This window comes from Vulpes lagopus, chromosome 21 (genome assembly GCF_018345385.1).
Source record: "Vulpes lagopus strain Blue_001 chromosome 21, ASM1834538v1, whole genome shotgun sequence".
In the NCBI taxonomy this organism is placed as follows: Eukaryota; Metazoa; Chordata; class Mammalia; order Carnivora; family Canidae; genus Vulpes; species Vulpes lagopus.
Window position 1 is genome coordinate 44,704,809 of NC_054844.1, and position 15,201 is coordinate 44,720,009.

The 15,201-nt window shown below is 51.7% G+C and overlaps 2 protein-coding genes across 6 annotated transcripts in view; one reads left to right on the top strand and one right to left on the bottom strand.

Moving 5' to 3' along the window:
- Positions 1 to 528: 528 nt before the first annotated feature.
- On the top strand, positions 529 to 6,985 carry HNRNPA1 (heterogeneous nuclear ribonucleoprotein A1). The gene is made up of 12 exons (XM_041736768.1): positions 529 to 650; positions 1,202 to 1,318; positions 1,614 to 1,760; positions 1,916 to 2,126; positions 2,222 to 2,314; positions 2,401 to 2,493; positions 2,734 to 2,808; positions 2,999 to 3,157; positions 3,722 to 3,877; positions 4,096 to 4,161; positions 6,538 to 6,623; positions 6,844 to 6,985. Exons 1-10 carry the CDS (start codon positions 636 to 638, stop codon positions 4,149 to 4,151), a joined length of 1,122 nt encoding a protein of 373 aa, XP_041592702.1. The 5' UTR covers positions 529 to 635; the 3' UTR covers positions 4,152 to 4,161; positions 6,538 to 6,623; positions 6,844 to 6,985.
- A 3,458-nt stretch (positions 6,986 to 10,443) lies between these two features.
- Positions 10,444 to 15,201, bottom strand: part of NFE2 (nuclear factor, erythroid 2) — a 29,969-nt gene continuing 25,211 nt past the window's right edge. For 3 of the 5 annotated variants that reach the window (XM_041736312.1, XM_041736310.1, XM_041736311.1), the window contains exons 2-3: positions 12,815 to 12,982; positions 10,444 to 11,692 (exon numbers count right to left, since the gene is read on the bottom strand). In XM_041736312.1, coding sequence (XP_041592246.1) covers positions 10,685 to 11,692; positions 12,815 to 12,928 — 1,122 coding nt within the window. In that variant the 5' untranslated portion in view covers positions 12,929 to 12,982 and the 3' untranslated portion in view covers positions 10,444 to 10,684. Of the gene's footprint in view, positions 11,693 to 12,814; positions 12,983 to 13,190; positions 13,524 to 14,981; positions 15,093 to 15,201 lie in introns of those variants that run through there. The other 2 variants (XM_041736314.1, XM_041736313.1) reach the window with 2 other exon arrangements.

Here is a 15,201-nt window from a genome sequence, read left to right on the forward strand (position 1 = left end):
TGCGCAAAGCGGGGCGCGACTCCCGCCACTACGCAGGCGCCGTAGATCCGCCGCCGTCTCCCGCCCGCCATTTCACGTGCTCCAGGCGCCGAGCGGAACTTGTTAGTGCGCCTGCGTAAACTCGCCATTTTACTACACATGCGCCCGGCGGGCGGTCGTTGCCAAAAAAAAAAAAAAAAAAAGAAAATCACCTGATAAATTCGTTCGTAATATATAGTATTAGCCGTGCTTCGCCAACTGAGCGGAACATAATTTCGGGGCGGAATGGATTGAAAATTCATTTAAATACCTTAGGTTCGTTCAAATATGAATGACTGGTTGGCGAGCCAATCGCAGGACTGAAGAATAATATTACCCGGGAACCAATAGACCTTAAGGGGCGGAGCCTGCGTAGAACGCCCAAGCGGATGACGTTGCGCAGCAGTGCGGGACTATAGACCAATAGCAGGGGGAGGCTATCGCAAACATCCAATCAGAGGCGCTCAGGGGCGGAGTCTACCAATGCCTAAAGCGAGGAGGCGGGATAAAAAAGCGAGGCCGAAGGTAGGCTGGCAGATACGTTCGTTAGATTACTCCTTTCTGCCCCTGGACGCCGCCGAGTAAGCATCGTTAAAGTCTCCCCTCCCACCGCCGTCATGTCTAAGTCAGAGGTGAGTAACACGCTGTCTCCCGCCTAGTTTCCTTCCTCGCCCCTTCCCTGGGTCCCGTAGGACGCGGCCTGGAGTGGCTGCTCGCGCCAGCCCGTTCGGCAGCGCTTCGGCGGCCGCCAGGGCCTTCCCCTCCCAAAGTTGAGGTCGCCATTTTGTCCTCGTCGTCGCCATGAGGCCGCCGTCCTGCAGCGCTTGGCTGTCGCGCCGGGCTGCGCCCTCCCGGCAGAACTCGCGGGCGCATTCGACGGGTTTTGCTTCATCGAGTCTCCGGGAGCGAGTTTCTTCCAGAGCAGCCGTAGTTCCCCGCCGCTTAGGCGTCCGTCCAGCCTAGTCCTTTTGTTGCGCGTGCGTCGGAGGGAGAGTCGGGGCGCATGCGCCCGCGGCCTCCCAGCCCCCACCGCCCGGGCCCCCCCGAGGGGAGAAGCACGTGGCCTCCCGTAACCCGAGGGAACAATACGTGCCCTGTAACGCTGCTGTCGAGGATTTTCCCCCCAACGGGACAGGGCTGGGCGTTAGGCGCGCCACGTAACGCGCTGTGTCCCCGCTCCTAGTCTCCCAAAGAGCCCGAGCAGCTGCGGAAGCTCTTCATCGGAGGTTTGAGCTTCGAAACGACCGATGAGAGTCTGAGGAGCCATTTTGAGCAATGGGGGACGCTTACAGACTGTGTGGTAAGACGTGCCGGAGGCGGAGGGCCCCGGGAGCGACGTGGTTCGCGACGTGGTTTCCGCTGCTCCGACGGCGGTTCACGGGACTGGGGCGGAGAGCCGGCCGGCGCCGGAAGGGGTGGTCCCAGCCGCGGAGGCGCTCCCGGGAGGGGATGCACGTGTGGCGGCCCGGGGGAGCCGGAGGGCGTCGTGGGCGGGCGGGGGGGGGGGCGCTTTTTTTTTTTTCCTCCTTTTTTTAATTTGTAACTCAGCGTGAGGAGTTCCGGGGTTCTCAGTATTCAGGGAGTTCACCTTTCAGGTAATGAGAGACCCCAACACCAAGCGCTCCAGAGGCTTTGGGTTCGTCACGTACGCCACCGTGGAGGAGGTGGACGCGGCCATGAACGCCCGGCCGCACAAGGTGGACGGAAGAGTCGTGGAACCAAAGAGGGCTGTCTCCCGAGAGGTGAGCGACGGTTGTTCCTTCTTGGCAGACGCAGAAGCAGGCCGCCAAGGAGACCTCGCGTTTGGGGCTCCTGGCACGCTTTTTAGTGATCTTGGTTAGGGATGGCTTGGTCGGTGTAAATAACGGAATTGGGTGTTTTTTTTCTCCCACAATAGGATTCTCAAAGACCCGGTGCCCACTTAACTGTGAAAAAGATTTTTGTCGGTGGCATTAAAGAAGACACTGAAGAACATCATCTAAGAGATTATTTTGAACAGTATGGGAAAATTGAAGTGATTGAGATCATGACTGACCGAGGCAGTGGCAAAAAGAGAGGTTTTGCTTTTGTGACCTTTGACGACCACGACTCTGTAGACAAGATTGTCAGTAAGTGTTGGGCATGCTCTTTGCTACGCTTCTGAAGTCCGTGTTACGTTCTAAAGCCTGAGATCATGTTCTCTTGGATTTTTTTTTTTTTTTAGTTCAAAAATACCATACTGTGAATGGCCACAACTGTGAAGTAAGGAAAGCCCTATCAAAGCAAGAGATGGCTAGTGCTTCATCCAGCCAAAGAGGTGCGTTTGTTCGATTAACCCGTACAGATAACTGAGTGATTCTCCAATCCGTGTAATGTAACATTTAAAACTTGTGTTTTTTTAAGGCCGAAGTGGTTCTGGAAACTTTGGTGGTGGTCGTGGAGGTGGTTTTGGTGGGAATGACAACTTTGGTCGTGGAGGGAACTTCAGTGGTCGAGGTAAGTTTACCACTAAAAGTTAACAATAAATTTATAATTTGATTATCCCCAGGTTCCTTTTTCCTCTGCCATCTGTGGTAGATTAACTCCTGGCTTAAATTTTATCCAAGTGTAGATTTGGCTTTTCACTAACCAGAAAGCTAAAATCAACATTTTTGTAACGCAGGAAGTATCTTTATAGAATTCAGCTTTAAGACAACGGTACACTTCACAGTGGTTTAAAACTCTGCTTTCTTCTAGGTGGCTTCGGTGGCAGTCGAGGTGGTGGTGGATACGGTGGCAGTGGGGATGGCTATAACGGATTTGGTAACGACGGTAAGTTTGTTTTAAGGAATATATAGGTGAAGTTTCGTTTGGCAACTTTTAGACTAGGTTAGAGCTAAACTAGTGCATGATAAACAGCTCTGATAACAGCATGCTGTGAGCAGGCTTTTAGGCATTACACTTGCACAGGTTTTGACTGTGAAATACTTTTGTCTTATTGAGAAGAATTGTATTCTTGTAGGTGGTTATGGAGGAGGCGGCCCTGGTTACTCTGGAGGAAGCAGAGGCTATGGAAGTGGTGGACAGGGTTATGGAAACCAGGGCAGTGGCTATGGCGGGAGTGGCAGCTATGACAGCTATAACAACGGAGGAGGCGGAGGCGGCTATGGCGGTGGTAGTGGTAGGTATCCAGTGATCCAAGTACTTGGTGCAAAAGCTAGATTAGCCCTTTAGAGTTTATGTCCCTAAGGGGATTTAATGCTCTTAAAAAGCATTATGTGGTACGATGCATGGTATTTTTTAATGGGCTTGCTAATGCTACCTCCTCCTAGCTTTAAGCTGGGGCCGCCTCACTCCCAAATAAGATAGATGGGTAAGTGGATAGTGGTGCCTTTAATCAGAATTAGATTAGTTTCCAGCAGGATTTAGTATATGACTCCTTTGGGATCTTAGGCACTTAGTTGATAGATCCAGCCTGTGTTTGCAGTGCCCTGGATGGGTACAAGCCTTTGAGGCTAGAGAATATGATCTGTTAACGCCATGATAATTTGTGGGTGAATCTTTTTAAAAACACTGGATTATTCAACTTAGTGCCTTGCCCAGAAAAGGATGAAATAGGTAATTGGAGCAACCAGACTTTGGGAGGAAGGCAAAGCAGATCCTGCAGCTTTTTTTGTTTGTTATGAGCACTAAATAGAATTCAGAACTACCATCTTCAAGTAACAGGCCCTCTTTCCATTCCTAGGAAGCAACTTTGGAGGTGGCGGAAGCTATAACGATTTTGGCAATTACAACAATCAATCCTCAAATTTTGGACCCATGAAAGGAGGAAATTTTGGAGGCAGAAGCTCTGGCCCCTATGGTGGTGGAGGCCAATACTTTGCCAAACCACGAAACCAAGGTATCGTATATATGCGCTGTTGGGAGTGTTAGGTATTTATAAATACCAGTAGAGTATGTTAAAGCCTTTAGGAAATTTAAGTGACAGGCAATTTGCAATCAAATTGGGAAAGTCTTGTGAGCTCAGACTCCTGAAAATTTGAACTTTTACTGCCCCTTATATTAAAAAAATCTTACTGTTGGTGCTTCCAAACCTTAAAGGGGCAAATTATGTTTTAGGTGGCTATGGCGGTTCCAGCAGCAGCAGCAGCTATGGCAGTGGCAGAAGGTTTTAATTACTGCCAGGTAAGTAAACACCCTTTTATGTTTTAAGTTAATTTTTGTAAATGATATTGAACCCAGTAACCCTAATGTAGCTGAGCAGTGCAACGTAGTTAACATTATAATTGCAGTAAAATTGTGGATGTTAATATTCAGATCAGCAAAATTTGTGGGAAACAAAACTTGCTATTGGATTGTAGCCTTGAGTCTTAATATGTTTAGATTAACAACTTTATTCCATATTGTTCAACAGGAAACAAAGCTTAGCAGGAGAGGAGAGCCAGAGAAGTGACAGGGAAGCTACAGGTTACAACAGATTTGTGAACTCAGCCAAGCACAGTGGTGGCAGGGCCTAGCTGCTACAAAGAAGACATGTTTTAGACAATACTCATGTGTATGGGCAAAAAACTCGAGGACTGTATTTGTGACTAATTGTATAACAGGTTATTTTAGTTTCTGTTCTGTGGAAAGTGTAAAGCATTCCAACAAAGGGTTTTAATGTAGATTTTTTTTTTTGCACCCATGCTGTTGATTGCTAAATGTAATAGTCTGATCATGACGCTGAATAAATGTGTCTTTTTTTAAATGTGCTGTGTAAAGTTAGTCTACTCTGAAGCCATCTTGGTAAACTACCCCAACAGTGTGAAGTTAGAATTCCTTCAGGGTGATGCCAGGTTCCACTCGAAATTTATTTGCAACCTGCTTGGGCACAGAAGCCATTGTCTCCACAAACCTTGGTGTGGTTGAACTGACAGTTAATGTGTTGTGACCTGGAGTTCACCGTTAAAAGGGTCACCCAAGCAAAGTCCTGGAGTTTATTTGGTTATTATGATTGTTGGCACATCCTATGCAATATATCTAAATTGAATTATGGTATCAGATAAAATTATAGATGGGATTAAAGCTTGTGTATCGTCCATTATCATGTGTAATCAATAAACGATTTAATATTCTCTTGAATGGAATGACAACTGTATGGATTTGGGACTGGCAGAGCTTTGGACTTTTCCCTACCCACTACCCCTCATAATGTTGAATGCTTCTATCACAATTCAAGTTCAAAACTCTGCCAGAGAATAGAAACCAGCTGCTGGCTAATGCCACCCCATAAGTCCACAGATTAGAAGTGTTTGGGAGACCTTTTTAAACTGACCAGCACCAGTAAGAATATCTTATTTTTAATACAAAACCAGGTTTACATTAAAGGAAAACAGCAGTTACATTTTGTTCTGGTGGGTGGGTCCATAATTGAGGTTTACAAATAATCCCATACTACTTAAACCTGTTTGGACATTAAAATTCTGCAGATGGTGAGGAACCTTATTATATTCACGTTAACTGCAGTTTTCCTTTAAATATGGTACATCACACAACCATCCTAAAATGTTAATTGTATAGAAAATGATTTCTAAAGCCTTTTACAGTTAATATCCAATCATTGTTATTTGTTACATAGGTTCTTTTGAGCCCTCCCTTTGGTACCCTCAATTTCAGTGCCATTGTACCTGGTAGCATAGAGAATTGTTTATCACTAGGATTGTGTATTCCATCCCGTGGGTGTGTTACTTGGAAGTTTGGGGAGGAGGGTGGGTGTGGAGTGGGGGGGAGGAGGGTGGGAAAGCATGGGTGATAGTTCCATGAGTTTGATATTGGCTGAGTTTGCAATGGCAGGTGGAACCTTAACTATTGAGGGAGTTTGCAGATACCTCAGGATTCGTGACAATGCCTTTAAAGATCCAGGAGAGATGTTCAGCTTCTAGGAACTGCTAGCAAGTATAGCGCGAATGGCTCCGAGCTCAGACACTCTACAGCTGAGAGTAGACACTTGTGGTATGTGGAGTACAGATAAGCCAGGGGCAGGCCACGGCACGCTCCATGAAAGCTAGGAGGGAGTGAAGTTTCAGTGACCATCGCCAGAAAGGAGGCAGACAAGAGTAAGGCACACCTGACTCTTAGGACTAGCAGTCAGAACCAGGAGAAAAGGTTTTATTGCTATGCTGGTAGGTAAGAACAGATTTTACTTACATCCATATAGTGTTACTTAAATTCCAGTTTTCTGTTACATTTTCCTTAATATATTGAGCCAAAACTAGTCCAGTTAAGCTGAACTGGCTTTTCTGGAGATCAGTTGTTTTAAATGGACACCCTAGACTTGGCTCCCAAATGAAGGAAGTGAACACTTAATTCTATTGTGACAATATATTTTTGCCCTTTTAATTTTATTTCCTACCTTCCTTTAACCCATTTCATTAAAACAATGGCTCAAAGTAATGCATTATAATCTTCCCCAAAACATGGTGGGAGGGAGGGTGGACCATTAATTTTGGGGGGTGGGGGATTTACCCTGATCTGGGAGTTGGTCTCAGAAAAGCTAGTTCTAAAGGTTGTTTACTTTTCTAGGGAGGAGTCTGCTACTCCAGGCTAATCAACTCTCTTTAAAAAAAAAAATTTTCAGAAACTCATCCATACAAATTTATGGCTAAAAGGTAAGCCTTTTATAAACTTAATTGTCAGCAAGAGTGCTTGGTAATTGCCAAAGTAGAGAATGACAAATTGTGCCTGGGAACCCAAAAAATGGGATCTGCCTGCCGTAGCTGGCAAAAAGTATTTAAAGTAATTGGGTTCCCATTAAACAAAATCTGGCTATAATTGTAGAATTTTTCAAGCGCTTCTGTAAACACTTAATAACTTTTTTTTTCCTTGCAGGAACATCCTTAATGAGGACAACCTTTAATCTGAGCCACTATGCACCTCATTTTCACTGCCATGCAGTTGTTAGCTGCTCTGCAGCTTGAATTAATCATTCAGTTTTGTGAATGGACTTTTTTAATAAATACTTTGTAACTTGGTTCTGTCTCTTGTTTCCTTCCCCCCCCCCCCCTTCATAATATGGCAAATCAAATTTTTTTTTTTTAGAATTGAAGATTTTTCTCCTTCATACCTTAGTAATGCTTCCTTGGACCCTTTTAAACCTAAAGGAACAACTAAGATCTTGGGTATGTAAAGAAAGGTGGGACAACATAAATTCCTTAATCAGGTTGAAGTTGAGATCAGGGAGGAACAGTTGGGTTGTTGGGAGTGCTCCTTTTTTCCAAAAATAAGTAGCATTCAGCGTTTTGGAATGGCAGTGGTTCCTCCCCCCCGAAATTTTATTTATTCATGAGAGAGACCGGCAAAGGAAGAAGTGAGCTTCCTGCAGGGGAACCCAATGTGGAACTCTGATCCCAGGATCCCCTGGGATCACAGCCTGAACCCAACTGGGTGTCCCAAAGTGGTTCTATTTATTTTTTTTTTAAGATTTTATTTATTCATGAGCGACACAGGCAGAGGGAGAAGCAGGCTCCATACAGGGAGCCAGAAGTGGGACTCGATCCTGGGACTCCAGGGTCACACCCCAGGCTGCAGGCTCCAGGTCACACCAAACCGCTGCACCACTGCAACGGGGCTGCCCCCAAAGTGGTTCTAATACTATGTTAAAAGATTATCCCATCAGCAGCATGATTAGTGAAACAAAGCTGGCTCTAAACTGTAGGGGTAAATCTTGGCCTAGTTAGAAGTAAGCTGTTTACATTTGCCCCACAAGTTGTTTTGTGTTTTTTTTTTTCCCCCAAAGATTTTATTGGAGACAGAGAGGCAGAGACCCAGGAAGAGGGAGAAGCAGGCTCCATGCAGGGAGCCCAGTGTGGGACTTGATCCTGGGGCTCCAGGATCACACCCTGGGCCGATGGCAGTGCCAAACCACTGAGCCACCGGGGCTGCCCTCCACAAGTATTTATTGGCCAGCTATCTCTGATTTCAAAAAATCTGAAACAAAGTTAAGGGGAATCTGCAGAGAGCAGGAAGTTTTAAGGTTTTGGGTGTTTTTGAAAGATTTATTTGAGAGACAGGCAGAGGAAGAAGCAGGCTCCATGCAGGGGACCCGACACAGGACTCGATCCTGGGTTTCCAGGATCACACCCTGGGCTGAAGGCAGCGCAAAACCACTGAGCCATCTGGGCTGCCCAGTTTTTAAATTTCTTAAAAGTGATCCAAAAATAATGAAGCAGTAATTCAACCACCTGGTGAATGCTTAACCCTTCTGTCTTCAAAAAAGGATCGTCCAGCTTCAATTTTCAACTTAGGTGTGCATGTGTAGGTGATCTACCACTGTAAGAATCTAATTCCCTTTGTGACTTGAAGTTACTAAGTTTCTCACAATAATGGTTTAGAAGGACAGGGCCACTAGAATAAAAGGTCATGCTTCGGTTACATTCCATGTACTTCACTACGTGCTTTACAAGTAAATACAGGATGTTAGTAAGTTTGCTTTATTCATGGGAGACACAGGCAGAGGGCGAAGCAGGCTCCCTGCAGGAAGCCCGATGTGGGATTCAATCCTGGAGCTTGGATCATACCCTGAGTGAGGCAGACACTCCACCGTTGAGCCACCCAGGCGTCCCAGGTTCTGTACTTTTTTTTTTTTTAAAGTCCTTCTGTAGTTTTAGTTTATTTTTTTTTTAATTTTTTAATTTTTACTTATTTATGATAGTCACAGAGACACAGGCAGAGACACAGGCAGAGGGAGAAGCAGGCTCCATGCACCAGGAGCCCGATATGGGATTCGATCCCGGGTCTCCAGAATCGCGCCCTGGGCCAAAGGCAGGCGCCAAACCGCTGCGCCACCCAGGGATCCCCCGGTTCTGTACTTTTTAAATGAAGGTGACCTGGCTCCAGTTCTTGCAACCTCCGGAACAGAACCCAGGTCCTACAAAACCCATGTTCACCTTTAACTTTAGGTTATGTAGGTTCTGTGTTTATGGTGGTCTTACCCGCTTCGATGTATCTTTAGAATGGAGCATTTTCCCCTTTTGTATCTCCAGTGCCTAGAACAGTTCTAGAATAGGTGCTCAGGAAGCACTGAATAATGGTCTGAACTACCCCCTTGTGAGCTTGCCTAGAAGTGAAAACATTGCTTGGCATCCCTAAGTGAACTAACCGAGTTGCTAAACAGCTCACCCAGGCACTGCCCTTTGCAACTTGATCCTGCATTTTCAATTTTTTAAGAAAGTAAGGTTGACAAGTTGAACTTAGCAGATCTATTAGGAATCTGAGGCTTTCTGTTGCTTTCATTCCCTAACCTAGGAGACCACATTTTGAGAACCCTTTTTTTTTTTTTTTTAAAGATTTTATTTATCCACGAGAGACAGAGAGAGAGGCAGAGACACAGGCAGAGGGAGAAGCAGGATCCATGCAGGGAGCCCAACGTAGGACTCGGTCCCGGGACCCCAGGATCACATCCTGAGCTGAAGGCGGCACTAAACCGCTGAGCCACCCGGGCTGCCCCATTTTGAGAATCTAGGCATAACAATTCCACACCTTTGATGTCTGATTTCATGTCTCAAAACTACCAGAATTTGGGCGTTTTCCCCATTGGAATGGAGCTAGTAAAATTGAAGTGTAAATAAAAGTAAAATACCCCAAAGATCTATTGCAGTGACTGAAAAGATCAGGAACCACCCAACTCCAACCCGGAAGATTAAAGTGTAGGGTCTGAGAAGTTTGATTGGACTTGGATTTTGGAACTTAGTCCTGTTCTGCTTCAAGGAAAAAATGCCCTAGTTCTTTGAGGCTCTAGAAAAGGGAGGCCCCCAAACAATGGGGTAGTGCATCTACTACAACCAAGGAGAAAAGTTCACCAAAAGGCATATCCTACACCAGGGAGCAGGGCTTGCCCAGACTCGGGTTTGAAATCCCTCGAGGGGCACCTGGGTGGCTCAGTCTATGAAGCGTCTGCCTTCGGTTCGGCTCATGGCATGACCCCGGGGTCCTCTCTCTGTGTCCCTCATGAATGAATAAATAAAATCTTTATTTAAAAAAAAATGCATTCCACTTAAGAGCATCTCAGTCTTCCGAGAGCTCTAGTGCACGAGGACGAGCAAGTCCTACAAGTGGGCGGGAGGGAACAGGAAGAAGGCCCGCGGTATCCTGGACTTCTCTGTGCTCCGGAGATTGGGAAAGGAGAGGCCTGAGCTTCAGGATCTTGCACAGGGGGTATAGCCAGCTTTGGCAGCAGCCCCCACCCCTAAATAGTGGGTCGCCAGGGAGGGGGCCCCTCAGATCATGCGTGACCCCCGGCTCTGAAGAAGGAGGTGAGGGGGTGGACCGTGCTGCTCAAGCCCAAAGGCCTTGCGCACCTGTCTCCCAGAGCTGCAGGGGCAGCAAGGAGCCCGGCAGGCCCCCTCTCCACCACTGCCCGGCGCTGAGCGCTGAGGGCTCCTCCGTCTCACCGCCCTCTCCTGAGAAGGAAGACACAGCGGAAGGTTCGAGTGCGTGTAGAGCGCTTTATGTAGCGAAGCTCAAACAGGACGTGGAGGCTGGAGATCCACGAAGCCGGATCACGGGAGAGAGTCCAGCCCCCCGCAATCACTGCCCCTGAGGCAAGCCTTGCCGATCCGCCTCGGACCTCCAAATGCTGGGTTCCCCTCGGCCCTCCTGCTCTCGAGAGCTCCTCCTGCTAGGGAGCACCCTCCTCGGGAGGGAGTTAAGACCTCCCGGGCCGGCCCCGCCCTCAGTCCGCCGCCTCCACCTTGGCCCCCCGGGGCACCAGGAAGATGGCCCCGTCGGCGGCCTGCTGCAGGGCGTACTCTTCGGGGGAGTAGCTGTTGCCTGCCTCGTCCCGCAGGTGCTGGAAGATGTCCCGGTACAGCTCCGTCAGCTGCTGGCGCATGACCTCCAGGGTCCGGTCGGCCTCCCCTCTGGCGCGGAGCAGCCGGTCCCGCTCGCTGCCCAGCCGCTCCAGCTCCCGCTCCAGCTGCACGATGGTCTCCAGCTTTCTCTTGCGACAGTTCTGGGCCGCCACCTTGTTCTTGCCCCGCCGTCGGATGTCCCGGACCAAGGCCAGCTGGCTCTCCGTCAGCGGGTACCGGGCCAACAGCTCGTTAAAGTCATCCACCGGCAGGTTGACGATCTTGTCCGTCGGGAAGGGAATCTTCATGGCCAGGGCCCGACGCTCATCCCGACTCCCCGCCTCCCCCCGGGCCGTGGACTTGGCCCTCACAGGGCCTGCGGAGGGTTCTAGGGCTAGGGGGGTCTCTGCAGGTGGCAAGGCATAGTTGGGGTGAGCCAAAGAGTTGGGCATGAGTGAGTAGGGATACTCCACTGGGTACATCTCTACATACTCGCCGCGCCGCCGACCAGCCTCCGACCCCTCCAGCTCGAGAGATTCAGCGTCACTATAGTTGAGGGATAATCCCGAGTCAGATTCTGGGTCTTCTTGGGGCTTCGGGGGCCCCGCTGGCAGGCCGATGTCCAGGAGAGCCAAGGGATCTGGGAGGGGCTCACTGAGCAGGCCCGAGAGGCTCAGGGGCTTGGAGACCGGTATGGCCATGTTGCCGTAGGAGTACGACGGGTCTGGGACATGAGAGGCGGCTGCTGGGAGCTCGTAAGGTGTTGGAGGAAGGGGGAAGCCAGCATCTGGATGGATCGAGCAGGGGCAGTAAGTCGGGGGCGGCGGGGGCCCAGGGTATGGGGCTGGGCCTGGGGTCTCAAACGACGGCTCACTTGGAGCATTTAGGCCCTGCAAGAAAACACGCAGAGGTTTGAAGACAGGCTGAGGAGGAGAACCAGCTGGGTCCTCCTGAAAGGTGCGGTGACATAACGGGAACAGAGAGGTGCAAAACACCATGCAAAGCCTCTCGTAAGGCTGCAGTGCCGCTATTCCAAGCAGAAAGCAGCTTTAAAAAGCTTAAACAGGAGCGGCAGTCCCCAGGTCAGACTCCGGGAAGGACTACCTAACGCTGCAACGCTATGGAATCTCCCGCTCTTCAGGGGAAGTTCTCACCCAAGTTTGAAAAGGCTCATTTTCCTTTCTTTCCTTCAAGAAGACAAGACAATTGTTATCTGTGATGACCCCCCCAGAACCCTTTCCTGCTGTGGTTATCTAGGGTCAAAGGGTCAAGTTCAGACGCTGGCCATGCCCTTGGCACCCGGCAGGGGGAGCTGCTGAGCACGAGGAGGGTTTAGGGCAGATGGCAGGGCAGAGAAGCGGGGGGCAGAGGGCTAGGTCTGGGGGCTGAGAGGCACCTTGGGGAGCCGGCACTCGCACTACCCTCTCCTCCCCAGGCCCTCTGTCCCTGCCCAGGTGCAGAGAGAAGGAGGGAACATGCTGGAAACAGGGCCCCCAACCCACATCGAGGAGCCACCGTGCTCCAGCCCAGCCGGGGACAAAGGCATCATTGTTAGGCCAACAGACACCCCTTTGTCCAACTGGCAGGAGGCAAGGACCCTGTCATAGTCTGACCCCCTCCTTCCCCAGGCCCCTGAACTACTGCTCTGCTACCTGAGGGAAAGGGGCCCAGCATCTGAGGGCAGGGGGAGGCAATGAGGGGAGAAGATGGGCAGGGCTGGAGGAGAGGGAGTTCAGAAGGGACGAAGGTGAGCGAAGGCAGGCGGCCCAGGTGGGCTAGAGAGATGGGAGGGGAGGGGCTGCTGAGAGCCTACACGGCCAATCAGATCCTTCCTTCGCCACCACTCCTTGCCCTGCTCTTCCGCACCTCTGGTCCAGGTCGCCTTCCTACCCCAGCCCTTCCTTTTCCAGTGTCTGGAACATTCCCCGCTCGCTCCAGCCCCCTGCTCAGCCCCAGTCAGACTCCCTGCTCCTCAGCTCTCCCCTCCCCTGGGTCCCCCCAGTCCCGCTCACCTGCAGCTCAGTGATGGACATGATCTCTTGCCAAGTCAGCTCCATCTCGCCCAGCTCTGGAGTGGGCAACTGTGTCCCCCTGTCCCTGCTCTGCTGGGGAGGACACGGGGGCATCCTACTGGGCCAGGGCCTGGTCCAGCGTCCTTAAAGCCCAAAGTCCCCAGGAACCTGTGTCAAAGGAGAAACAGGGTAAAGAACAAATAAGTTTTAAAAAGGAGAAACAGGTTAAGGCCTCTCATGCTAGGGACCAGCCACTTTGTCCTGGCTCCACGGAGAGCTCCCGCAGCCTCGCGGGAGAGAAGGTGCGCCCTGGTCCCCCAGTCGACCAGCCCCTTGGGCTGCAGAGGCTGTCCGTGTGGTGTGATCTCCACCTCACCTGCTCTGGCTGCAGACAGGTCCTTGCGAGCACAGCAGGTCTGTACCTTCCTTTTCAGGCAAGGTGCCTTCTCTTTCCCCTTCTTCTTACTCCCTAAAACTGTATCACTGGCCAGGACAGAAGTCAGATCTTCCAGGGGACTTTTTTCCCTATTTTCCGGGGCGACATCAGGGATCACTCCTGCTTTCCTCCTCTGTCCTCAGTTTTCCTCCTCTGTCTCATCTTCCCAAGATGAGAATGAGCACTTGGGGATCCCCCAGGAGCGTGTTGTGGGAAGAGCCAAGTACACAGCCCCTCCTCTGCTCCGAGATATGGCCCGGGCCTGGTGGCTGATAGCAGCCCTGCCTTCTCCTCCTCTCCTGGCTCTGGGCTCCCCTGCTTGGGCCTGATAAGAGGTTTATCAGCTGGAGGCAGCAGAGGAGGAATGGTCTCTGGAGACACTGGACCTCTGTCCTCTGTCCCTGCAGGGTCATCTCGGCCATACCCCAACCCACACAGCCAGGCGGCCGGGGTTCCTAAGGTAATAGGACAATCGTCGCAGAGGCCTAGACGCGCTGTCAAGAGTTCAAGAGCGGCGGGTGTCCTGCAGGCCTGAGTCTGCGACTGGCTCCCACACCCGTCCCAGGAGGTCGCCCGAAATGCAGCCACGGCCGATAAGCCGGGCCACTGCCTGTGCCCCGCCGCCCCCCGCCGCCCCCCGCCCCGGCCCGCACTGCCGGCCCGCGGCCCTCCTCCTCACGCAGTTCTTTCCGCGGAATCTCTTCTCTCCTCTTCTCAGAAAGGCCTCTCTAGAGCCTCAAAAGCACTGTCCCTTCGGCTCGTCCCCGCCGACCTTCCCTGACCTGGGCTCGAGCTGCCGCGGCCCCGGGCCTGAGGCCGGCAGGCCAGGCCGGGCACTGCTCTCAGCCTGTTCCGCATCCATGAAGCCCCGGGGTGCACAGCTTGAGCTCCGGGTCCTTTTCCGCGGCTGCTCTCAGGCGCCCCCAGCCCTCTCCGCGTCACCTGCCCTCCGGGCCCTTCTCAGCCCACCTCCCCACCTGACCGGACCCGCCCGCCCTCACCCACCTCCCGGGCCCGCTCTCCCCGCCCCCGGGAGGGATCCAAGGGGCTTTCACGGGGCCTCCCCGAAGCTTAGGGCCAGACACGGCCCCCATCGCTGCCCCAGAGGAAGGGCAGGCAGGCTGGGGGGCGGGATCGCCCCAAGCTGCAGCACCTTGATCACCACTAGGATGGCCCATCCCCGCAATCTACTGTGCAGCCCGCTCCTTGGTTTCCCGCAAACTCAGGGAGAGAAGCTATCCTGAGGGGGCCGCCCCCGCCCCCCGGCCCTAGGGCCCCCCAGAGCTGGGAGCGGGGTGGCGCGGCCTCGCAGTGGGCAGAGTGGGTGGGGTGTGTCCGTCTGCCCAGGATGCCATTTCAACACCGGAACCCCGCCCTCCCCCACCCAGGTTCTGGAGGAAATTGCCCAAAGGCAAAGTGAATGGAGAAGGGGCTCAGGGGGCAGGGACAATGACTCTTGCCTCACAGCCCTTCACCCTGCACCCCTCCCTTGGTCCCTCCTCGGGCCTTCCTGGATCTGACCCGTAGCTGCAGTACCAGGAGCCTGCCCTAGGAGGCAGGAGACCAGGTTCTCGCGCCTCCCGAAGGTTGCCTTGGGGCAAATCACTTCCCCATTCAGCCTCTTCCCCGGACCTGAACTCGGACCCGGGACCAGAGGCGACCCTAGCTGAGGGAGGCGGTCCGCGGCACCCAGCTCGGGCAGTCACCAGTTTGATCGTGCGCCACACTCACCTGTTGTGCCTGTGGGAACTCGGGCTCCCGCAAGGCACCCCAGACCTCCTGAATGGAATTCATAGGTGCAGGTACCCAGTGGTGGGCTCCTTAACAAGCGCCTGGTGCTTCTGATGCACAGCCCCACCCCACCTTGAGAAACGCTGAGCTAGTCCAACCTTCTGTGTTTACAGGGAAGAACACGAAGCCAGAAAAGAGCCTGGCGAATTACCCCTAGACG

Bases quoted from the DNA above. Each gene is read 5' to 3' on its own strand.
- HNRNPA1 (XM_041736768.1), top strand. The intron at 1,761-1,915 runs GTGAGCGACGGT...CTCCCACAATAG, and splicing joins AGAGGGCTGTCTCCCGAGAG to GATTCTCAAAGACCCGGTGC. The intron at 2,127-2,221 runs GTAAGTGTTGGG...TTTTTTTTTTAG, and splicing joins CTCTGTAGACAAGATTGTCA to TTCAAAAATACCATACTGTG.